Below are 25,687 nucleotides of genomic sequence, written 5' to 3'. Positions count from 1 at the left end.
ATCAGCATTTTTGCAAAGGTCAGAAGGTGTGGAAGAAGGTGCCCGGGCAGAAGGGAGGGGAGGAGGAAGAAGCGAGGAGGCTGAAATAGGGGAGAATATGGAATGAGACTCGGGATTAGAGACCATGGGATGAGGGGAAGAGGTTTGGTCAAGGATGATCCAGATTCCATCAGGCCCTGGGAAACGTGGATGCCCTCACTTCCATATAGCCCTCTCCAGGCCCCACCGGGGTATGAGGGGGGATTTATGAGCCTGGATTCTCCATCCATACGGAAGGCTTCTGAAGGCATAAGGAGGGCTTGGGCTATGGGACACCAGCTTGGCAAACAGACCAGAGGGAAGTGGACTCGATTTTTGGCGACAGACACCAGGGGAGGGGAGGTCAATGTTCACGTCTTCAGACCATTTCCCCACCCCTCCTCCTTCCCCATCTATCCTTTCCCAGGCCTTCAAGACACAAAATTCCTGAAAGCCCCAAACTCTCACCCTCATCATCCTTGGCGCCCCCTCCTAACTCTCCCTCTCTCATTCCCCAAAGCCCTGGAATTGTTTCTGACTTCCAAGACCCCTTCCTTGTTCCTCTGCCCACATTCCTACCAGATCCAAATCCAGGACGGACAGTCTCCCCCAGGCACTAAAGCTGAAAATGTGGGAACTCTCTGCCTCGGATCCTTGATCCCTCCGAGAGACCCTCCGAGTACCTCTCCGCTGTAATCTTTGAGTCCCCGTCTCCCTTGTCCCCCGCCTTCAAAACTGGGACTTGGGCTGTCTTACCACCCCCGGACCCTGAGCCTTCTCCCCCCCACCCCTCCTCCGTACTCACCCCAAGTCGAGGCGGGGCGGGGATGGGGGAATCCGGGGCTGGAGGTGGGGGGAGGGGTGACCCAACCCCGGCAGCTCTGGGCAGCTAGAGGCTGCGGAGGGGGGAGTGACATCATCGCCGGAGGAGGGGCGGCTCAGCTCCCCCACCCACCCGGGGGCTTCAAGCCCCGCCTTTTTGGCGTACCCAGGGGTCCCGAAATCCCAAAGGTCGAGAGGAGGAACAGGAGATAAAGTGTGCGGGAATGGTATGCCCTCCCCTTAGAACAAAGGTTGGGAAACCCTTTACGGTTTCAGACACCCCCCCCCCCCCCACTGCCACCTGTCGCTGCGGTCGCGACCTGTCGCCTCCTACGCGTGTTGTGGCTACGCCCGCCCACGTCAGAGCGTGAACACCGCTCAGACTCCAACGTCCGTGATGCTCTGCGGCGTCGGGTGCCTTTGAGGAGAGGCAGTGTAGGCGAGGGGCTTCATGGGCTTCGTAGTACAAGATCCTTCCACTGGTGTGATCTGGTAGAAAAGGAGTAATGCCTTTCTGTCTCAACTCCAGAGAGCCGGACACTAACTTTTTTCTCCCCTTAAAATCTCCCCCTAAAAAAAAAAAGAAGAAGAAGAAGCGACCTCGATAAGTTTGATGTAAATAGTAAATCTTTTACTATCAGGGTGTGCGCATGCGCCCAACCAGAGCCTCAACCTAAGGACTGCGCCTGCGCAAGCTCGCCCCTTCACTGTCTTGTTCCGCGAGGTCGAGCGCGGGCGAGCCCAACTTGGGCGCCGCTTTTCCTGTCGCCACGGTCGAAGACGGCCACGTAGCTACCCAAGAAGACATCACCGAGGATCCAGAAGGGCCCTGAGGGCGGAGGCACGTCCAGAGCCATGAAGCCGGACAAACAGACACTGAAGCCACTCCGAGTAATCTACAGGGCGATAAGACCAGTCACAGGTGTCACGCTCACCGGCCTGCCTTCCTCCTAGGAGCCAGAGCTTCGCCCGGCCCACCCCTAGACGTGTTTCTGTGCCGCTTGCTTGGACCTAGTGACGTCTCACTCCCAGCCCCACCCTTCCAAACGCGCCACTCTGACGTCATTATGACGGCCACCTACCTGGATGACGTAGTCCTGGGCCGTGAGGTTAAACCAGACCCCCCCAAGAAGGAAGGAGACTGGGGGGAGCGTTGGGATTTTCGAGCATTCGATGTAGTACTGAGGAAAAAGAGGAACAAGTCCGAAATGAGGGATTCCTTCTCGGCTCAATTTTTTTCTGTGACTCCCCAGTGCCGCAGGGTCATGTCCATTTTGGGCAACTAGGTGTTAAAGACCTTGTGTGGTCAAGATCTCCTGTCTTCTGTAGCCTTACTGGCTCTTCCTCACTACTGTATAATTGTTGCCACTTATCCTAGGCTCCCATTTGATCAGGTCCTCTTTACCTCTAATTGAAAATCAAAAGCTGGTGGCCCACGGGCCATATTGGGCCTGCAGGTATATGTAACTAGTCTTATACTCATTATGTTCACTCACTCTCATCCAGTAAACCTGGATCACCATCCTCTCCTATGCACTGTGACACTCAGGATAGACTCTAGGGAAGTGTCTTTGCTTTCTCCCACTACTCCCTCCAACCTCCCACTCACAAGGTCCAGTGCTTTCTGCCCTGGGATGCCCTCCTACCCATCTGATTCCCACCCTCAGGCCATAGCATCCTGTACAGTGACCACTGTTAAATCCCTGTGAGTCTCCCCAGCCCATGTGCACCAGACCAGGTCCTCACCTTCCCCATCAGCAGGGGGACTGCCCCAATGGCTTTCTGCAGGGCCCGGATCTCCTCAGTGGGTCCTGTGATGAGAGACGTGCCTGTGTCCAGAATGGCAGCACAGCCCCGGGCACAGAGAGTCAGCCCTGTGCCCACCTGAACACTGTGAGGCAGAAGGGGGCAGTCATTAGAGCGGGCATCCTACGAGGCAAGACCCCCCAGCCCTCTCTTCCCTCAGACCTAGGAGTCCAGGCCCACAACCCCTTCTCCATCAGACCCAGGAATGTGGATCCCCAACTCCCCTTTCCCCAGGACCATGGAGTTTAGGCTCTAGCCCACTCCTCCTAGACCTAGGAGGCCAGGTTCCTCACCGCTCCATGTGGATCTGCCAAAAAGCAGGGATCGTGACTGGCACAAAGGTGAGGGGTGGGATGTAGTGTGCTGGGTCTGAGCCACCCAGGACCAGCTCTCCTCCATCAGCTGCCTCAGGGTTCCTGCAGAGGCAGACAGTCATGGGAATTTCTCCTGTTAGCCCCAGGAAAGGCCAAGGGAGGGACTTCCTGCCAAAGGGGTGGTGTCTGGTTTCTAGGTGGGATAGTGGGATGCAGGCAGGACCTCAATGTGGGGACTGGAAGCAAGGCAAGAAGTGAAGAGAAATGGGGATTTTCTTGGGGGAGGTTAGGATTTCAGGGTTTTGGGGGGCTTCTTGAAGTGGGCATGGGACTTCTTGATTTGCCCATAGAAAGTAGGACTTTGAGGGGAGTAGAGCATTGAGATTTCTGAATTGGCTCTGGGTGGCATGATTGAGAGGAGTGAGGCACCCCAGGTGGATGATGAGACTTTCTGAATTGCATGTCTAGACATTCAGTGGAATTAGACTTCAGCTGGCTGAGAGTGGGAATGGGGGTTGCGGGTGAGGACTTCCCAGAAGTGTGGAAGGACAGGATCTACTAAGTGTTAGGTGGAAGAATTCTCTGGCAGTCCAGTGGTTAGGACTCCGCACGTCCCCTGCAAGGGTCACCGGTCCGATCTGTAGTTGGGGAACTATGCTGACCGGGCAAAAAGAAAAAAAGTGGATGGGACTTCCTGGGTTGGACATCTAGATAACTAAAAGACATAGAATTTCCTCCCTGCAGACTTCCTGAATGACAGCTGGGGTTTTTTTGAGTGTAAGGTTTAAGCTTCCTAAAAGGTAGATGGGACTTCTTAGGTTAAAAGGGGCAATTCCTGACTTCTGATGTGTGTTCCCAAATGTAATTGGGATTTCTTTATGCTGAAATGGGGTTCTTAAATTCAGTATTTGATGGGGTAGGGTATGGAATTTCCTGGTTTGAGTTTTGAAATGTGGAACATTTTAAATGATGGTGAGTTTCTTCAATAGGTCTCAAGGTGTTGCTTAGCGAGTGGAAGTTCTGAATAGGGTCCAGGTGTTTCTCCTATTGGGACAGTGACTTCCTGAATGGAGGGTGGGACTTCCTTTATTGGGCAAGGGACTTCCTGAAGGAGGGCAGAACTTCCTTCTTGGGACTAGAACTTAAGCGGAAGGTAGACCCTCATCCGTTACCTGTTGAGGTAGAAGGAGAAGACAGGCTTATCCAGTAGGCCCTGGTCCACCAGTCTGTCCAGCGGGGGCCGAACTCCTCCCACGGCCAGAACGGGAAAACCGAGGCCCAGTATCCCATCAAAGTGGGCAAAAGTGAAGACCAAGCTGGGCTCCCACAGAGCCTCCCCAAAAGTCACTGTTGCACCTGTGATTCCCCCAATCTGGGGTAGATTCAAAAGGAGTGAGTTACTTCCAGGAGGACGTTACCTACATAACTCTGAGGTCTCCCAAACCAGGGCATGAATCCCAGATCGGGTCCTCAAAACCCCCTGAAGCTGTGAACACCTCCAACTGCCTAGGAAGCTCTGCCTGGAAAAGCCCCACCGCTGCCTAGGAGGCCCCGCCCCACCCTCCTTCCTCCAGGAAGCCCCGCCTCCCATTTCCGAAGCCGTGTCTGCCTGTTTACCCAGGAGGACCCGCCTCTCCAAACCCCTCCCTAAGCCAGATAATGTTAGAAATGGGCTGCTTCTAGGCTCCCGCCGTCCCGGGAAGAACGTCACGCACAGTCAGCTTGTCCTCACTCAGGATGCCGGCTAGGCGCCCGGTTCCATATTGAATGGCAAACTTGGTCCCATTGGACCGGAAGGAGCTGGAGGCTTTGGGGTTGAAGCGGTGGTGGAGCCCTAGGTTAGAGGGTCAGGGAGACGTCACTGGGGAAGAGGGGTCTTCCCGGTGCCTCCTGCCCCTCTGGCCAACTCACCTGTGAGGGTGTGTCGGAAGGCAACAGGTCTTCAAAAACCCTAAGACCAGGCCCCGCCCCCCTTCTCCCTTTGCCCGAGTTCAACCTTAATTTCCCCTATGAAAGCTCACAGCAGGGTAGACTGAAGAAGTGGCATCTCACAGACGGAACCCAGAGATTGGAGGAGCCAGTGTCAAAGACGACAGAGAAGTTTTGTGGGGGGGTCCCCAGCCCAATTTCCCCATAATACTGGACCTGATGGCAAAACAGGAGAGGTTGTGGATGAAGAGCTTGACTTGAAGGCAGGAAGGATGGGGTGGGGGCTGGGGGAGGTTGGGGGGGCAGCCTCTGTAGGGCTGTGACTTACGTTCATGTAATCGGAGAGAGGCACAAAGAGGGACTTGTTCCCAGGGGCTGGAGCCCCCAACCTGGGGGGCTCCGCTAGCTTCTCCCATCCCCTCAGTGGGTTCAGGGCCTTGAATCCAATATTGACTCTTCGAAGTGGGATCCTGTGGGGGAAGAGATGCCAACAGTTCAGGAGCTACCCTTTATAGAGATCCTCCATAACAGACTGCCCCAAAGAGGATATGATGACAGTGTAAACATTTCCATGGTCCTGGAGTAATGGTCACTACCCATTCAGTTCAGTCACTCAGTCACATCCGACCTTTTGCTACTCCATGGACTGCAGCACACCAGGCTTCCCTGTCCATCACCAACTCCTGGAGCTTGCTCAAACTCATGTCCATCGAGTCGGTGATGCCTTCCAACCATCTCAAACTCTGTCGTCCCCTTCTTCTCCAGACTTCAACCTTTCCAAGCATCAGGGTCACTGCCAGGAGCCCTACAAAAGCGACCTTCCAGAAAACCCCCACCAAACACCTACCAAACCACAATGACAGATTCCCCCTGAAGACTCTCCCAAGAGCAAACCATCCCAAACAGACTCTCCCCAAAATGTTTCAATAAAAGACATTCCAAATGATGTAAAATAAGCCATTCCAGAATGGACGTACATGAAGTTCTCCCAAGATTCTAACATATTCAGGGCGGGGTGGGCAGATGGATTGAGAGTTTGGGATTAGCAGATGCAAGCTGTCAATATTTTTAATATTTTATTTATTTGGCTGTGTCAGGTGTTAGTTACTGCACACGGGGTAGTGGCCATTGTTGCAGCATCTTTTAATTGTGGTATGTATTAAGTGCAGCATGCAAACTCTTAGTTGTGGCATGGAGGATCTAGTTCCCTGACCAGGGATCAAACCTGTGCCCCCTACATTGGGAGCCTGGAGTCTTAGCCATTGGATCACCAGGAAAGTCCCGGAAACTATCAATATCATATATATAGAATGGATGAACAGCAAGTTCCTAGTGTATAGCACAGGGAACTATAGTCAATATCATGTAATAAACCATAATGGAAAAGAATAGGAAAAAGAATGTATATAGGACTTCCCTGGTGGCACAGTGGATAGGACTCTGCCAGCCAGTGCAGGGGACATGGGTTCCATTCCTGGTCCAGGAAGATTCCACGCTCCACGAAACACCTAAGCCCATGTGCCACAACTACCAAAGCCCACAGGCCTAGAGCCCGTGCTCCCCCACGAGAGAAGTCACTGCAGGGAGAAGCCCTCACACCACAACGAAGAATAGCCCCCGCTCGCCGCAACTGGAGAAAACCTGTGCAAAGCAATGGAGTTCCAGCACATCCAGTGGTTGAGACTCCAAGCTCCCACTGCAAGGGGCGTGGGTTCCATCCCTGGTCAGGGAACTAAGATCCCACATGTCTCAACTGAGAGGTACTATGCCACAGCTAATAGATCCCACATGTCGAAGAGAAGGTCCTGTACGTCATAACTAAGACCTGGTGCAGCCAAATAAGTACATATTCAAAAGTGCAATTGGAGAAGGCAATGGCAGCCCACTCCAGTACTCCTGCCCGGAGAATCCCAGGGACAGAGGAGCCTGGTGGGCTGCTGTCTCTGGGGTTGCACAGGGTCGGACACAACTGAAGTGACTTAGCAGCAGCAGCAGCAAAAGTGAAATAAATTTTAGAACTGCTACTTTCTGATTGAGTAGGTGTCTAGGACGGAGCCCAAAGATTTGCGTTTCTACCAGGTTCCTGGGTCCTGCTCACGCCAGTGCTGTTGGTCCTGAGTCAACACTCAGAGAGTCTCTTTGCATTAACTTGGGAAGTGGCCATGATCTATTAGGTTGAAAAAGTAGGTTAGCGAACATCACGTGCCGTAATCTTTCTGTACCTGCTTGTAGTTTCTCCTTGGGGCTCTGCTCTCCGCAGTGCCCTCCCCCGCTCCCCCCGCTCCCCGCCATCCATGACTCAATCTTTGAGAGGCTTAAGAATATGAAGTGGGGATAAAATGTTTCCTGGAAGAGTAGACCCCCTCTTGCCATTAAGAGTTCCAGAAAGTGGAGAGAAGAGAGGAGAGGAAGGGAAAGACTGGGGGAGGCATCAGAGGTGGGGATGAGTTCATAGGGGTCCCTAAAACGGGACTTCTTGAGACCTCAACAGTTTGGAAGATGAAAAACTGGGGGAGTCTCAATTTAAATGTCACAGACCTGTCTCTCCAAGTTTTGTTGGAAGAGGGGTGTCACAGGTCTGAAGATTTCAGCATCAGATGATCACAGCTCAGAGTGGGACCAGCAGAGTCCTTCCAAAAATGTGTACTTCGGGATGGGCCTCAACCCAGGGTCTCAGGGTGGAGGACCCTGGACTGAAAGGGCTTGGGTCTCAGGAGAGATTAGGGAGGAGCCTTCAGTGGGTGAGAGCCCAATTCAGAGACCCAGGAACCGAAAAGATAGGAATCATGGATGCTGGGGTGCCAGGTTTGGAGTCCCTGAACTGGGGAGCCCTGGACTTGAGGGCAAGAGGGAGAGCATCTGTCCCAGGTTTGAGGGTGGTGGGGGTCCCCAGTACCGGATCAGCGAGGCCCTGGCGGGCTCCAGGGTCAGGAATGGAGGCGGCAGCAGCAGTAGCAGCAGCAGCGGTGGCAGAGACATCTCCAGGGACCCGTGTGGACCCAGGCGACCTGCAGCTCTGTTTTCAGAGCCGTTTTCTGTTTTCAGGGCGGAGACTCCACCCTGGTCACTGCCCACTCCACTAAGACATGGAGTTTTTGATGGGTGATGTGGGGATAATGGGTGGTGCTTTTGAAGGGATGTGCAGAATATTTCTGTAGGGTCTCCGGAAATATTATCCTATGTTACTGGCGTGGTGGAGGGTCTTCTGTGCCCTGCCCCCTCCATTCTTTAGATATTGTCTCTTTTACTTAAACTTTCACTTCATTTTTTTCTGAGACTCATTAACCACAAGGGTTTTCTTGGGCCACAAAAGGGATGGGCAGAGTGTTTGTGAAGGGTCTGGGGGGAGGGTGAGAGAATCAAACTGCCAGAGTACCAAGAACCCTGCTTCTTCTTTTTTTTTTGTAAGGTTTTCTTGGTGTGGACTGTTTTTAAAGTCTTAGTTAAATTTGTTACAATATTGCTTCTGTTTTCTTTTCTTTTCTTTTTTCATGCGTCGTGTGGGATTTTGACTCCTGACCAGGGATCGGACCTGCACCCGCTGCACTGGAAGGCAAAGTCTTAATCATTAGACACCAGGGAAGTCCGAGGACCCACTTACTGTCTTATCTGGAAAATAATGAAACACACACACAAATAAAAACAGTTCATAGTCCCATTGCTGTGCTGTGGTTAGTTGCTCAGTCGTGTCTGACTCTTTGTGATCCCATGGACTGTAGCCCGCCAGGCTCCTCTTTCCATGGGATTCTCCAGACAAGAATACTGGAGTGGGTTGCCATGCCCTTCTCCAGGGGATCTTCCCAACACAGGCATCAAACCCAGGTCTCCTGCATTGCAGGCAGATTCTTTACCGTCTGAGCTACCAGGGAAGTATAAGAATAACTCATAGTGTCTGTGTCTGCCCCCTTTCCCTAATTAAATATTGAGAAGTATCCAAAAATCCAACTGAAAAGTGCCCTAGATTTCTAGATACCACCCTCAGAGTTTCTGATTCCAAAGGCCCAAGATACAGCCCAAGAGTCTATCAGAAAAAAAAAATTCATTTACATTATTACAACTGTATTAATGGTATTTCCATTTAAAAGGATTGATTAGAACTGGAGAAAAGCAAACTTAGGAGGGTGTACTTGTTAGTTAATGCTGTGTAATAAATCATTCCCAAACTGAGTGCTTTAAGACATAAACAGCACTGTTTACAATGGCCAGAACACAGAAGCAACCTAAATGTCCATCTACGGAAGACTGAATAAAGAAGATGTGGAATATCTGGAATATTACGCAGCCATTAAAAAGAATGAAATGACTCCATTTGCAGCAACATGGACGGACCTAGGGAGAGTCATACTGAGTAAAGTAAGTCAGACAGAGAAGGTGAAGTATCATATGACATCCCTTATGTGTGGAATCTAAACAAGAAATGATACAAAGGAACTTATGAAATAGAAAGAGACTCACAGACTTAGAAAACAAACTGATGGTTCCTGGGGGGAGGTATAGTCAGGGAGTTTGGGAGGGTCATGTACACACTGCTATATTCAAAAAGGATAATCAACAAGGACTTACTATAAAGCACATGGAACTCTCCTCAATGCTATGTGCCAGCCTGGATGGGAGGGGGTGTGGGGGACAATGAATACATGTATGTATATGGCTGCATCCCTTCACTGTTCATTTGAAACTATCACAACAATATTAATTGGCTATACCCCAGTACAAAATAAAACGTTGAAAATTTGGAAAAAAAAGAAATAATCATTTATTATTTTTTGATGAGCTTTCTGGGTTGGAAATTTGCAAGCAGCTTGACTATGCACTTCTGGTTCGTGGGGTTGCAGGCAGATGTCAGCTGAGGCAGCCATCATCATAGAGCTTCAGTAAGGCCAGAAGATCTGCTTTCAAAATCTTGTTGGGACTCCGTCTCTGGACTTTGGGTTTCCTTTAGGGTGTTGTAGCTTAGCTGGATGCTGGAGGAAAGGGATTGTCAAGGGTGAAGTTACAAAGAGGGAGGGCCTAGGACCCTCGAGTTTCAGGAAGCATTCTCAACAGCACCATGAGGAAGTGGGGGCATTCAGTGAAGAGGAATCCTAAAGGAGCAAAGGCTCAAGTGTTGCACAAATAATGATGCAACAGAGAGAAGGAAACACTGCAAGAAGGAAATGTTTGGGTAGGGAGAGGAGAGGAGACTCAATGTCAAAGTGGAGCGGTTGGCCTCTTACAGATTGTCCCAACATGCTCACGGGAGGGGCAAGAGTACACCTCTGCAAGTGAGCTGTAGTGTCCCTGGGGCCAGCCTAAGGAAGTTTCTTTCTTATTGCTTCTATTTTTTTTCAGCAAAAGAAGAAGTGAGAATGAAGAGCGGGGAGAATGGCTGGAGGTTTAGAGAGAAGAGATGAGAAAATTATTTCTTAGGGGCTGGAGAGGAAAACGGTGGCAGCCTTGCAGTTTGGTTCTGAGTATTTGCAGCCGCACATTTGAAACATGTTCCCTCCTGAGTTCAGCTGGGTGGGAGCAGGCACAGAGAAGGCAGTGAGTTCATTTCAACCAGGGTTGGGGTTTTGCCAGGTAAGTATGACTGAGGGAGAAAGAGGAAAGGAGATCATGTCACTTGGGCAAGGGCATGATTATGGTGGTTGACCACAGAATCTTTGCAGTCTAAGGAAGGGAGGACATGGGAGGAGATGAGAGAAATGGGGGGAAAAAAGGTGGGATCTAAGAATCAGAGATACCAATGGCATTCCTGAATTGAAAGAGGAGAGTGAAAAAGTTGGCTTAAAGTTCAACATTCAGATCATGGCATCTGGTCCCATCACTTCATGGCAAATAGATGGGGAAACAGTGGAAACAGTGTCAGACTTTATTTTTTTGGGCTCCAAAATCACTGCAGATGGTGATTGCAGCCATGAAATTAAAAGACGCTTACTCCTAGGAAGGAAAGTTATGACCAGCCTAGATAGCATATTCAAAAGCAGAGACATTACTTTGCCAACAAAGGTCTGTCTAGTCAAGGCTATGATTTTTCCAGTCGTCACGTATGGATGTGAGAGTTGGACTGTGAAGAAAGCTGAGCACTGAAGAATTGATGCTTTTGAACTGCAGTGTTGGAGAAGACTCTTGAGAGTCCCTTGGACTGCAAGGAGATCCAACCAGTCCATTCTAAAGGAGATCAGTCCTGGGATTTCTTTGGAAGGAATGATGCTAAAGCTGAAACTCCAGTACTTTGGCCACCTCATGCGAAGGGATGACTCATTGGAAAAGACTGATGCTGGGAAGTATTGGGGGCAGGAGGAAAAGGGAACGACAGAGGATGAGATGGCTAGATGGCATCACCGACTTGATGGACATGAGTCTGAGTGAACTCCGGGAGTTGGTGATGGACAGGGAGGCCTGGAGTGCTGCGATTAATGGGGTCACAAAGAGTTGGACACGACTGAGCGACTGAACTGAACTGAACTGAACTACATGATTTGGCACTAGTCCCTGCATGACAACAACTTCAGACATGCAAATGATACCACTCTAATGGCAGAAAGCAAAGAGGAACTAAAGAGCCTCTTGACGAGAGTGAAAGAGAAGAGTGAAAAAGCTGGCTTAAAATTCAACATTTAAAAAATTAAGACCATGGCATCCAGTCCCATCACTTAATTGCAAATACAAGAGAAAAAAGTGGAAACAGTGATAGATTTTCTTTTCTTGGGCTCCAACATCACTGCGGTCAGTGACTACAGCCATGAAATTATAAGACGCATGCTTCTTGGAAGGAAAGCTATGATAAACCTAGACAACATATTCAAAAGGAGAGACATCACTTTGCCAACAAAAGTCCACATAGTTAAAGTTATGGTTTTTCCAGTAGTCATGTACGGATGTGAGAGTTGGACCATGAAGAAGGCTAAGTGCCAAACAATTGATACTTTGAACTGTGGTGCTGGAGAAGACTCTCAAGAGTCCCTTGAAAAGCAAGGAGATCAAACCAGTCAGTCCTAAAGGAAATCAGTCCCAAATCTTCATTGGAAGGACTGATGCCAAAGTTGAAACTCCAATATTTTGGCCACCTGATGTGAAAAGCCTACTCATTGGAAAAGATCTGATGCTGGGAGAGATTGATGGCAGAAGAGAAGGGGGAGACAGAGCATGAGATGGTTGGACCGCATTATCAACTCAATGGACATGAGTTTGAGCAAACTCCGGGAGATAGTGAAGGACAGGGAAGCCTGGCGTACTGCAGCCCAGGGGGTCACAAAGAGTCGGCGACGACTGAGAGACTAAAGAACAACCTCCCTGGCACTGTCTGTTCTCATTCCCCCCCTCACTCCTAGTTATTCCTCAAACATCCTAGACATGCTCCTGCCTTAGGGCCTTTTCACAGGCTATTCTGTCCTCGTGTTTTCCCTCCAGAAAAATCTTACTCATTCCCTCTCTTCCTTCAAATCTTTGCTTAAATTCCACCTTCTTAGTGATGTCTACCCTGTCTACCCTATTGAATATGGAAACCATTCTCTTCCAGAATTTCCAATCTTTTTTACCCAGATCTATTTTTCCCCCATAGCTTTTTAAAAATATATATACCTTTTCTTTGAAGTTTATGTATTCGTTTCTGGCTGTGCTGGGTCTTTCACTGCTGTGCATGGCTTTCTCTTGTTACGGCCGATGGGGGCTACTCTTCATCGCCTTGGTCTGGCTTCTCCTGTTGTGGAACACAGGCTCTGTGTGTGCAGGTTTCAGTAGTTGTGGCATGTGTGTTTTGCTGCCTCGAGGCATGTGGAGTCTTCCTGGACCAGGGATCGAACCCGTGTGCCCTGAATTGGCAGACAGATTCTTAACCACTGGACCACGAGAGAATTTGTCCCCGTAGTATTTGACATCTAACATTTCACTAACTCCGATTAACACAACATAACTCATGTTATCAGTAGTAAGCCACGTGCTTCTTCGATGCAAGGGCAGGGATCTTGGTCTATTTCCCTCGCCTCTCTGTCCACAGCACCTAGGACAGCACCTGCTGCCGCTGCTGCTAAGTCGCTTCAGTCATGTCCGACTCTGTGTGACCCCATAGACGGCAGCCCACCAGGCTCCCCCATCCCTGGGATTCTCCAGGCAAGAACACTGGAGTGGGTTGCCATTTCCTTCTCCAATGCAGGAAAGTGAAAAGTGAAAGTGAAGTCGCTCAGTCGTGTCCGACCCTCAGCAACCCCATGGACTGCAGCCTTCCAGGCTCCTCCATCCATGGGATTTTCCCGGCAAGAGTACTGGAGTGGGGTGCCATTGCCTTCTCCGAGGACAGCACCTAGCATCTTGCAAAGACTCAGTAAATATGTTTAATGATCCACTTTGAGCACTGGTTACTCTGAGAGATTTCCCTGACACAACAGAGTGGAGGGCCAGTTTTCTCTACAATAACTCTTACAAGCAGCTAGAATATTCAGTCTTGACACCTCAGGGTCCCCTCACCCAGATTCAGCATCTCCCATTCCCAATTCTTAGGTGGCACTAAGGGTAAAAACCAGATGTAAGAGACGTGGGCTCAATCCCAGGGGATCAGGGAGATCCCCTGGAGAAGGGCCTGGAAACCCACTCCAGTATTCCTGCCTGGAGAATCCCCATGGACAGAGGAGCCTGGTGGGCTACAGTCCATGGGGTGACAAAGAGTCGGACATGACTGAAGAGACTTAGCACAGCATAGAGAAAACTCTTGAGAGTCCTTTGGAATGCAAGGAGATCAAACCTGTCAATCCTAAAGGAAATAAGGACTGAATATTCACTGGAAAAGACTGATGCTGAAGCTGAAACTCCAATACTTTGGCCACCTGATGGGAAGAACTGACTCCTTGGAAAAGGCTCTGAGGCTGGGCAAGATTGAAGGCAGGAGGAGAAGGGGACGACAGAGGATGAGATGGTTGGATGGCATCCCCGACTCGATGGACCTGAGTTTGAGTGAGCTCCGGGAGTTGGTGATGGACGGGGAAGCCTGGCGTGCTGCAGTCCTTGGGGTCGCAAAGAGTCTGACCCGATTGAGTGACTGAACTCAACTGAACTGAACTGAAAGGACTTGCCTGCAACCCCATAAATGGTCACAAGGTGGTGCTGTGGGCCATTTCGTCAGTCAAGATTCGCTCTTTCCCTACCTGACACCTCAGTTTCTTTTTGAGTTCTAGTTTAAATTTTTTCAAACTCTAGGAATTATACTCCTAATGAGACAGGAGATAGGTGGGCTCCAGGCTGAGCAGCTAGAGTTCATCGTCTGTGGACAGATGCTCCAAAACAGCGGGAGGGGAGCTTCCTTGATGGTTCAGTGGTAAAGAATCCACCCGCCAATGAAGGAGACATGTGGGATCTTCCTGATCCGGGAAGATCCCACATGCCGTGGAGCAGCTAAGCCCGTGGGCCACAACTACTGAGCCTGTGCTCTAGAGCCCGAGAGGCTCAGCTACTGAGCCCATGTCCTGCAACTACCGAAGCCTGCGTGCCCTAGACCCCGTGCTCTGCAACAAAAGACGCCACCACAATGAGAAGCCTGTATTCACCGCAGCTAGAGAAAGCCCGTGTGCAGTAGCAAAGATCCAGTGTAACCAAAAGTTAATTACTAACTTAAAAAATGAACTAAAGATAGCAATATTACATGTCAATCCCAAACTTCCGATCTATCCCCCTTCTCTTAGCAAAGCATTTTTAAAGGCAAAGTGAGGGAAGGCTGTCCCAGGGTATGTAATCAGTTCGTGCACAGTTCTCTGCTTGGTTGCTGTTCAGGTAATGGGATAGTTAACAGTCTCACTTTCAGTCTGTTATCAGTCTCAGCCTGTTAACAGTCTGCAATCATCAAGTAGTTTACTTCTTACATGTGGTGGTGGTTTTTAACATCTGAAAAACTCAGGAAATATACATGAGATACTATTCTCTGGGTATTTCAGAGAGACTCTGCAGTAGAGAATATATGGAAGGGGTCTGTCACGGGAAGTCCCCCCACAGCCCTGAATGGTTTCAAACTGAGACTGAGTGACTTGCCCCAAAATTGTTGTCCATCTTCAGACCATTTCAGCCCTTGACACTTTTTTCTAAGAGTGAGAAGTTAAAAAACAGTTTCACCAGAATAAACATAGCTCACAGATAATGAGTCTTCCCAGGTGGCTCTAGTGGGAAAGAACCTGCCTGCTAATGCAGGTATACTTAAGAGACGCCAGTTTGATCCCTGGGTCTGGAAGATACCCTGGAGAAGGAAATGGCAGCCCACCGCAGTATTCCTGCCTGGGAAATCCCATGGACAGAGGAGCCTGGTAGGCTGCAGTCCATAGGGTCGCACAGAGTCATACACAACTGAACTGACTTAGCGTGTACACATACTGAGCTCCTTATTTGAGCCCGGCAATGTTCACCACTTTTTATTTCATTTAATCATAATGACAAGTTCAATTCAGTTCAGTTGCTCAGTCGTGTCCAACACTTTGCGACCCCATGGACTGCAGCACGCCAGGCTTCCCTGTCCATCACCAATTCCCGGAGCTTGCTCAAACTCATGTCCATCGAGTTGGTGATGCCATCCAACCATATTCTCTGTCGTCCCCTTCTCCTCCTGCCTTCAATCTTTGCCAGCATCAGGGTCTTTTCCAGGGAGTCAGTTTTTCACATCAGGTGGCCAAAGTATTGGAGTTTCAGCTTCAGCATCAGTCCTTCCAATGAATATTCAGGACTTATTTCCTTTAGGATTGACTGGTTCAATCTCCTTGTAGTCCAAAGGACTCTCAAGAGTCTTCTCCAACACTACAGTTCAAAAGCATCAATTCTTCGGCACTCAGCTTTCTTTATGGTCCAACTCTCACATCCATATGTAACTACTGGAAAAACCACAGCTTTGACTAGACAGACCTTTGTCAGCAAATTAATGTCTCTGCTTTTTAATATGCTATCTAGGTTGGTCATAGCTTTTCTTTCAAGGAGCAAGGGTCTTTTAATTGCATGGCTGCAGTCACCATCTGTAGTGATTTTGGAGCCCAAGAAAATAAAGTCTGTCACTATTTGCACTGTTTCCCCATTTGTTTGCCATGAAGTGATGGGACCGGATGCATGTTCTTCATTTTTTTCAATGTTGAGCTTTAAGCCAGCTTTTTCACTCTCCTCTTTCGTTTTCATCAAGAGGCTTTTAAGTTCCTCTTCACTTTCTGCTATAAGGATGGTGTCATCTACATATCTGAGGTTATTGATATTTCTCCTGGCGATCTTGATTCCAGCTTGTGCTTCATCCAGCCCGGCATTTCTCATGATATACTACTCTGCACATAATTTAAATAAGCAGGTTGACAATATACAGCTTTGACATACTCCTTTCCCTATTTGGAATCAATCTGTTGTTTCACGTCCAGTTCTAACTGTTGCTTCTTGACCTGCATACAGATTTCTCAGGAGGCCAGTAAGGTAGTCTGGTATGCCCATCTCTTGAAGAATTTTCCAGTTTGTTGTGATCCACACAGTCTAAGGCATTGGTGTAAGCAATAAAGCAGAAGTAGATGTTTTTCTGGAATTCTCTTGCTTTTTCGATGATCCAATGGATGTTGACAATTTGACCTCTGGTTCCTCTGCCTTTTCTAAAACCAGCTTCAACATCTGGAAGTTCACGGTTCACATACTGTTGAAGCCCGGCTTGGAGAATTTTGAGCATTGGTTTGCTAGTATGTGAGATGACTGCAATTGTGCAACAGTTTGAACATTCTTTGGCATTGCCCTTTTTTGGCATTGGAATGAAAACTGACCTTTCCCAGTCCTGTGGCCACTGCTGAGTTTTCCAAATTTGCTGGCATATTGAGTGCAGCATTTTAATAGCATTATCTTTTAGGATTTGAAATAGCTCAAGTGGCATTGCATCACCTCCACTTGCTTGTTCATAGTGATGCTTCCTAAAGCCCACTTGACTTTAGACTCCAGGGTTTCTGGCTCTAGATGAGTGATCACACCATCACGGTTATCTGTGTCATGAAGATCTTTTTTGTATAGTTCTTCTGTGTATTCTTGCCACCTCTTCTTAATATCTTCTGCTTCTGTTAGTCCATACCATTTTTGTCCTTTATTAAGCCCATCTTTGCATGAAATGTTCCCTTGGTTTCTCTAATTTTTTTGAAGAGATCTCTAGTCTTTCCCATTCTATTGTTTTCCTCTATTTTTTTGCATTGATCATTGAGGAAGGCTTTCTTATCTCTCCATGCTATTCTTTGGAACTCTCCATTCAAATGGATATATTGTTCCTTTTCTCCTTTGCCTTTCCCTTCTCTTCTTTTCTCAGCTATTTGTAAGACCTCCTCAGACAACCGATTTGCCTTTTTGCAGGTCTTTTTCTTGGAGATGGTCTTGATCCCTGTCTCCTGTTCAATGTCACAGACCTCCATCCATAGTTCTTCAGACACTCTATCAGATCTAATCCTTTGAATCTATTTGTCACTTCCAATGTATAATCATAAGGGATTTGATTTAGGTCATACCTGAATGGTCTAGTGGTTTTTCCTACTTTCTTCAATTTAAGCCTGAATTTTGCAATAAGGAGTTCATGATCTGAGCCACAGTCAGCTCCCAGTCTTGTTTTTGCTGACTGTATACAGCTTCTCCATCTTTGGCTGCAAAGAATATAATCAGTCTGATTTCGGTATTGACCACCTGGTGATGTCCATGTGTAGAGTTGTCTCTTGTATTGTTGGAAGAGGATGTTTGCTACGACCAATGCGTCCTCTTGGCAAAACTCTATTAGCTGTTGCCCTGCTTCATTCTGTACTCCAAGGCTAAATCTGCCTGTTACTTCAGGTATGTCTTGACTTCCTACTTTTGCATTCCAGTCCCCTATGATGAAAAGGACATCTATTTTGGGTGTTAGTGAAGAGGAAAATTTTAAATTTTTACATAACCTCCTGCTTCTTCTGCCTCTGTAACTCAGCTTGCTCCCTGCAAAGTCTAGATCATGTAGGTCTCAGAAAGTGGGGACTCACAATACTAGGAACTGGAGCTTATCTCACTCACCCTTGTCCTGCTCTTTGCAATCACCCTAGCCCCTACAAACCCACGAACCTGCTTAATCATGCCTGTCGGTGTACAAAAACACTGCAACCCCTTTGTTCGGGGCTCAGAGCTTGGAGTGTTAACTCCTCTGGGCCTGCAGGCGTAATAAACCTGAGTTCTCCGAGTGTGGTGCTTGGTTTCTTGAGTACTGGTTTCTGCAACATTTCTTCTAGAAGGTCTTGTAGATCTTCATAGAGCTGTTCAATTTCAGCTTCTTCAGCATTACTGCTTGGGGCATAGACTTGGATTACCGTGATATTGAATGGCTTGCCTTGGAAATGAACAGAGATGATTCTGTCATTTTTGAGATCGCACCCAAGTACTGCATTTCAGATTCTTTGTTGACTATGAGGGCTACTCCATTTCTGCTAAGGGATTCTTGCCCACAGTAGTAGATATAATGGTCATCTGAGTTAAATCCATCCATTCCAGTCCATTTTAGTTCACTGATTCCAAAAATGTTGAGATTCACTCTTGCCATCTCCTGTTTGATCGCTTCCAATTTACCCTTGATTCATGGCGCTAGAGTCGGACACAACTGAGCGACTTCACTTTCACTTTTCACTTTCATGTATTGGAGAAGGAAATGGCAACCCACTCCAGTGTTCTTGCCTGGAGAATCCCAGGGACGGGAAGCCTGGTGGGCTGCCGTCTATGGGGTCGCACAGAGTCGGATACACTAAAGCGACGCAGCAGCAGCAGCAGCACGGACCTTAGATTCCAGGTCCCTATGCAACATTGTTCTTTACAGCATCGGACTTTACTTCCATCACCAGTCACATTCACAACTGGGTGTTGGTTTCGCTTTGGCGCCATCTCTTCGTTCTTTCGCGAGTTGTTTCTCCACTCTTCTCCAGCAGTACACTGGGCACCTACCGACTGAGGAGTTCATCTGTGTTGGTTTCGCTTTGGCGCCCTCTCTTCGTTCTTTCGCGAGTTGTTTCTCCACTCTTCTCCAGCAGTACGCTGGGCACCTACCGACTGAGGAGTTCATCTGTCAGTGTCATGTCCTTTTGCCTTTTCATACTGTTCATACTGTCCAGGAAGATGGTAGAAGGGGCGAAGTCTCATTTAAAATCAAACCCCATGCCCACCAGAGATGCTCAGAGGGTTCAAACAAACCCTTGTGTGCACCAGAACCCAGAGACCCCACAGAGACTGAGTCAGAACTCTGTGTGAGTGTATCCTGTGGAGGTATGGGTCACCAGTGGTCTGCCACAGGGGCAGGGGCTCTGGGTGCGGGAGACTGGTCACACAGCCTGTGGCATAAGCCCTCTTGGAGGAGGTCTCCATTAACTCCACCATCAAGCCACCGAGCAGATGACCCACAAACTGCAGAACAATTATACCAAAGAAATTATCGCACTGTTAAGAAAGTTCTAGGATCCACAACAGATCTCCCAACTTGGGGATCCGGCAAAGGGACTGAGAACCCCCAGGGAAATTTGACTTTGGAGGCCAGTGGGATTTGATTACAAAACTTACACAAGACTGGAGAAAGAGACTCTTGGAGGGCACACACAAAGCCTTGTGTGCACCGGGACCCAGGAGAAAGGAGCAGTGACCCCACAAGAGACTGACCCAGCCTTGCCTGGGAGTGTCCAGGAGTCTCCAGCAGAGGCAAGGGTCAGGAGCACTGATGAGGCAGTGCCGGGACCTTGTGAAAGAGGTCGCCATTATCTTCATCACCTCCACCATAGTTTGGTCTCAGGTCAAACAACTGGGAGGGAACACAGCCCCGCCCATCAACAGAAAATTGGATTAAAGATGTACAGAGCATGGCCCCACCCATCAGAACCAGACCCAGTTTCCCCCACAATCAGCCTCTCCCAACAGGAAGCTTCCATAAGCCTCTTATCCTTATCTGTCAGAGGCAGACAGAATGAAAAGTGTCTTCCAAATGTTCAAGAACTTCCAGATGTTGAAGCTGGATTTAGCAAAGGCAGAGGAACCAGAGATCAAATTGCCAACATCTGCTGGATCATTGAAAAAGCAAGAGAATTCCAGAAAAACATCTACTGCTTTATTGACTATGTCAAAGCCTTTGACTGTGTGGATGACAACAAACTGTGGAAAATTCTTCAAGAGATGGAAACACCAGACCACCTGACCTGCCTCCTGAGAAATCTGTATGCAGGTCAGGAAGCAACAGTTAGAACTGGACATCGAACAACAGACTGGTTCCAAATAGGAAAAGGAGTACGTCAAGGCTGTATATTATCACCCTGTTTATTTAACTTATATGCAGAGAACATCATGAGAAACGCTGGGCTGGAGGAAGCACAAGCTGGATTCAAGATTGCCAGGAGAAATATCAATAACCTCAGATATGCAGATGACACCACCCTTATAGCAGAAAGTGAGGAACTAAAGAGCCTCTTGATGAAAGTGAAAGATGAGAGTGAAAAAGCTGGCTTGAAACTCAACATTCAGAAAACGAAGATCATGGCATCCGGTCCCATCACTTCATGGCAAACAGAGGGGTTAACAATGCAAACAGTGACAGACTTTATTTTCTTGGGCTCCAGAATCACTGCAGATGATGACTGCAGCCATGAAATTAAAAGATGCTTGCTCCTTGGAAGAAAAGCTATGACCAACCTAGAGAGCATATTGAAAAGCAGAGACATTAGTTTGCCGACAAAGGTCCATCTAGTCAAGGCTATGGTTTTTCCAGTGGTCACATATGGATGTGAGAGTTGGACTGTGAAGAAGCTGAGCGCCGAAGAATTGATGCTTTTGAACTGTGGTGTTGGAGAAGACTCTTGAGAGTCCCTTGGACTGCAAGGAGATCAAACCAGTCATTCCTAAAGGAAATAAGTCCTGAATATTCATTGGAAGGACTGATGCTGAAGCTGAAGCTCCAATACTTTGGCCACCTGATACAAAGAACTGACTCCTTGGAAAATACCCTGATGTTGGGAAAGACTGAAGGCAGAAGGACAAGGGGATGACAGAGGATGAGATGGTTGGATGGCATCACTGATTCAATGGACATGAGTTTGAGCAAGCCCCTGGTGTTGGTGATCGATGGGGAGGCCTGGCGTGCTGCAGTCCATGGTGTCACAGAGAGCTGGACTCGACTGAGCGACTGAACTGACTGATTGTTCTTGGGGTCCTCAAGGTAAGAATAGTGAAGTGGTTTGCCATTCCCTTCTCCAGTGGACCACTTTTTGTCAGAACTCTCCACCATGACCCGTCCATCTTGGGTGGCCCCGCATGGCATGAGGCCACCCATTTTCATAATGACAGTGCACCACCCAACTCTCGTTGGTCTCAATTTACAGATGCGGAAACTGAGGCACAGCAATAGTGAATAACTTGGCTCAGCATTACACCCTGAGGAAGTGGCAGAAATACCCATTCAGCCACTCCCCTCCCCCATATTCCTGTTAGCCCTCCTTTTACTGGCAAACCTCCCGGGATGGGAAATTCCACAACTTGAAGCCCAAGCCGAAATGGAGAAAACAATCTGCAAAAGAGCATGGAGCATGTATTATCATTAAAAAAATACATATACACTGGATATAGATCATATACACACAATACAGATCTGATTATCGTGTGGGAAAGACTTTGGAATAATTTCCATCTTCTACCTGTTCAAGTATTCTGAATTTTTCATTTGTTTTTTTGTCCCACTGCTCGGCTTGCAGGATCTTAGTTTCCCCACTAGGGGTCGAACCTGGGCCACAGCAGTGAAAGTGAAGTTTTGTAAGTCAGTTGGGACTTGAACCCATACACGGGGACTTGATGCCAAAATCTTGGCTCTCTGTGCACCAAAGCCAAACAGAAATAGAGACAGAGTTATGGAGGAGAAAGAAAGAGTTGCTGTATTTATTTGCCAGGCAACAGGGGAATACAGTAGGCTAGACCCTCAAGAACCGTGCCCTGGTGAATAGACAGGTTAATCAGGCCAGGGGATATGATAAGGATCAAGGCAGTAACAGCCTTCCCTCGTGGTCCAGTGGTTAAGAATCAGGTGGTACAGGTTCGATCCCTGGTTTGGAAAGATCCCACAGCTCTGAGGCAACTAAGCCTGTGCTCCGCAGTAAGAGAATAGCTCCCAATCTCCGTAACTAGAGAAAGCCTGAATGCAGCAATGAAGACCCAGCACAGGCATAAATAAATATGTATATTTTGTAAAAAAAAAAAAAAGTAACAGTCTTGAGACTCACACAGACTTGAGACTCGAAAAGAATAGGACACCACTGAGTGACTGAACAATCTTGAATTCTTCTGCAGTTTCAACAGGGTGGGGCTGCTGACAAGACTAGGGTGTGTCCAGGGTCTTAGGTGATCCAGTCTCCTAGTCTTGATGACCCTCACTGGCCCCTTTAATCTTGCCTCAGGTGGTTTCAGGGCTGCTCCTCCCTTAATTAGCAACTGTTCTGCCCTTTAGAACTCAGAGGTCACAGAGGCTGGAATCTTGCCTGTTAAGAAATAGGAGACAGACTTTCCTGGTGGCTCAGTGGATAAGAATCTGCCAATTCAGGGGACATGGGTTTGATCCCTGGTCTGGGAAGATTCCACAGATTAACTGCAGATTAACTAAACCTGTGTGCCACAGCTACTGAGCCTACACTCTACAGCCTGTAGAGGTCACCGTAATAAGTTCGTGCACTGCAAGAAGAGTAGCTCCCACTTGCCACAACTAGAGAAAGCCTGCACTCAGCAACGAAGACCTAGTGCAGCTTAAAAAAAAACTAACGGGAGACAAAAAGACCTCTGTTCCTGGGAGCCCCAAAGGCCCTGCTTGGCATCAGAAGCGCAGAATCTTAACTACTGGGCCACCAGAAAAGTCCTAAGTGTGGATTTTTGACAGTGCTGAAAGTGTTGTTGTTCAGTCGCCCAGTCATGTCCAACTCTTTGCGACCCCAACATGCTAAGCTTCTCTGTCCTGAACAATCTCCTGGAGTTTGCTCAGACTTATGTCCATTGAGTCGATAATGCCGTCCAACCATAATCCGTTGCCCCCTTTTCCTCCTGCCCTCAGTCTTTCCCAGTGTCAGGGTCTTTTCAAATGAGTCGACTCTTCACATCAGGTGGCCAAAGTATTGGAGCTTCAGCTTCAGGATTAGTCCTTCCGATGAATATTCAGGGTTGATTTCCTTTAGAATTGACCCGTTTGATTTTCTTGCTGTCCAAGGGACTCTCAAGAGTCTTCTCCAGCTCCACAGTTTAAAAACATCAATTCTTCCACGTTCAGCGGGCCACACGACAGGCCAATAAGTCCCAGGTGTGGAGACAAGGAATATGGCTTTATTGGGAAAGCTGGCTGACCGAGAACATGGCATACTAATGTCTAATAACGATTTCATCTGGGGTCTGGATGCCAGGTTCTTCGATAGAACAGAGAAGTAGAGGAGGTGAGGAAGTCAAGTAGAAAAGCTATTTATCTTGCAAAACAGGAGGGGATGTGTTAAATTCCTCCTTCTCTGCCATTCAAAGTTAGGCTATGTCAGATTGTATCTCTGTGAGTTAAACAAAGGCATTTTAATAGTCTGGGAGAGGGCAGCTTTCCCTGAGGAAGGCTATTATGTATGATTATAATAATAAAAGCAAGGCAAAGAAAAGGTTAAAGTCAAAGAAACAGATCCAACAGGGAGTCAGAATTGGTTCTACCCTGTAACACTGGAGTAGGTTGCCATTTCCTTCTCCCTTATCTCACACGCTAGTAAGGGAGAAGGAAATGGCAACCTACTCCAATATTCTTGCCTGGAGAATCCTGTGGACAGTGGAGCCTGAAGGGCTGCTGTCCATAGGGTCACACAGAGTCAGATACGACTGAAGCGACTTAGCATGCAACATGTAACACTGTGTGTGGATTTCTGATAGTGCTGAAGTTCAGCGCCCTAAAGTGTCCACCCCCTCTTGTTCAAGGGTCAGCAATACTGCAGTAAGTACACGAGAGAGGAGAGAGTGAGTGCAGCTGTGGGTCCTTGCTCCCAGGCCAAATGGCCTGGGCATTCCTGGGCTGGGGAGGCAGGTGTATTGGGGGAGAGTACACAAGCCATTGGCTATTAGGGGACAGAAGCACAAATGTCAGGGAGCTCCACCGTGGTGACCCTCACTTATGTGAGTGATGGAGAGGGACCTTCCCTGGAGAGAGGCCTGAGTAGGACAGGACGCTCAAGTTGGATCAGGATGGGCTGCACGTGGCTGTGCAGTTTGTTGACACCACAACCTCCCCTGGCAGCTTCCTGCGGTTGATTTATATCCAGTCACACCTGCATTACCTCACTGAGTTCCCTTAGGCATTCAGGGATTTATATATTTCTTCATTCATTCAGTCTAGTCACATCCCAAGGACTTCCCTGCAGCTCAAACGGTTAAGAATCTGCCTGTAATGAAGGAGATAAGGGTTTGATCCCTGGGTCAGGAAGATCCTCTGGAGAAGGGAAGGGAAATCCACTCCAGTATTCTTGCCTGGAGAATCCCCAGGGACAGAGAAGCCTGGTGGGCTACAGTCCATGGGGTCGCAAAGAGTTGGACACGACTGAGCGACTAACGTGTTCACATCACAGCCTCTCCAAGCCAGTCCTCTCTTTCTCCCACTCTCTCCACTCCTGTCTTTGTGCCTCGGGCCCGCCTTCCAGTCTCCGCGCCCTGTCCTCTCATTGGTCCAGCTCCCTCAGTCCCGCCCCCAAATCACAGGGCAGGGGGAAGCTTTTATTCCTACCCCTTCCACTGGGTACTCTGCCTCAGATCAGAGATCAGATCAGTCGCTCAGTCGTGTCCGACTCTTTGCGACCACATGAATCACAGCATGCCAGGCCTCCCTGTCCATCACCAACTCCCGGAGTTCACTGAGACTCACGTCCATCGAGTCAGTGATGCCATCCAGCCACCTCATCCTCTGTCGTCCCCTTCTTCTCCTGCCCCCAATCAATCCCAGCATCAGAGTCTTTTCCAATGAGTCAACTCTTCTCATGAGGTGGCCAGAGTACTGCAGTTTCAGCTTTAGCATCATTCCTTCCAAAGAAATCCCAGGGCTGATCTCCTTCAGAATGGACTGGTTGGATCTCCTTGCAGTCCAAGGGACTCTCAAGAGTCTTCTCCAACACCACAGTTCAAAAGCATCAATTCTTCGGCGCTCAGCCTTCTTCACAGTCCAACTCTCACATCCATACATGACCACAGGAAAAACCATAGCCTTGACTAGATGAACCTTTGTTGGCAAAGTAATGTCTCTGCTTTTGAATACGCTGTCTAGGTTGGTCATAACTTTCCTTCCAAGGAGTAAGCGTCTTTTAATTTTATGGCTGCAGTCACCATCTGTAGTGATTTTGGAGCCCAGAAAAATAAAGTCTGACACTGTTTCCACTGTTTCCCCATCTATTTCCCATGAAGTGGTGGGACCGGATGCCATGATCTTCGTTTTCTGAATGTTGAGTTTCAAGCCAACTTTTTCACTCTCCACTTTCACTTTCATCAAGAGGCTTTTGAGTTCCTCTTCACTTTCTGCCATAAGGGTGGTGTCATCTGCATATCTGAGGTTATTGAGATTTCTCCCGGCAATCTTGATTCCAGCTTGTATTTCTTCCAGTCCAGCGTTTCTCATGATGTACTCTGCATATAAGTTAAATAAACAGGGTGACAATATACAGCCTTGACGTACTCCTTTTCCTATTTGGAACCAGTCTGTTGTTCCATGTCCAATTCTAACTGTTGCTTCCTGACCTGCATACAAATTTCTCATGAGGCAGACCAGGTGGTCTGCTATTCCCATCTCTTTCAGAATTTTCCACAGTTTATTGTGATCCACA

General features: G+C 48.2%; 1 protein-coding gene across 1 annotated transcript; it reads right to left on the bottom strand.

Annotated features, from left to right (window-relative positions):
• Nucleotides 1-1,449: 1,449 nt before the first annotated feature.
• On the bottom strand, nucleotides 1,450-7,936 carry NAPSA (napsin A aspartic peptidase). The gene is made up of 9 exons (XM_027515055.1): nucleotides 7,786-7,936; nucleotides 5,218-5,359; nucleotides 4,982-5,105; nucleotides 4,676-4,794; nucleotides 4,133-4,332; nucleotides 2,940-3,062; nucleotides 2,587-2,731; nucleotides 1,923-2,021; nucleotides 1,450-1,736 (listed from the first exon to the last, which is right to left on the bottom strand). The coding sequence occupies exons 1-9, from the start codon at nucleotides 7,866-7,868 to the stop codon at nucleotides 1,545-1,547; spliced, it is 1,227 nt and encodes a 408-aa protein (XP_027370856.1). The 5' UTR covers nucleotides 7,869-7,936; the 3' UTR covers nucleotides 1,450-1,544.
• Between the last annotated feature and the right edge of the window lie 17,751 nt (nucleotides 7,937-25,687).

This window comes from Bos indicus x Bos taurus, chromosome 18, assembly GCF_003369695.1.
Source record: "Bos indicus x Bos taurus breed Angus x Brahman F1 hybrid chromosome 18, Bos_hybrid_MaternalHap_v2.0, whole genome shotgun sequence".
NCBI lineage: Eukaryota > Metazoa > Chordata > Mammalia > Artiodactyla > Bovidae > Bos > Bos indicus x Bos taurus.
The sequence above is the reverse complement of the archived record's forward strand: the minus strand, read 5'-3'. Positions and strand labels throughout refer to the sequence as shown.

Coding starts and splice junctions, on each gene's coding strand:
- NAPSA (XM_027515055.1), bottom strand. CDS start 7,868: ATGTCTCTGCCACCGCTGCTGCTGCTACTGCTGCTGCCGCCTCCATTC. Junction 5,360..7,785: donor GCCAGGGCCTCGCTGATCCG/GTACTGGGGACC, acceptor CTTCCCCCACAG/GATCCCACTTCGAAGAGTCA. Junction 2,022..2,586: donor TCCCCCTGCTGATGGGGAAG/GTGAGGACCTGG, acceptor CTTTTTCCTCAG/TACTACATCGAATGCTCGAA.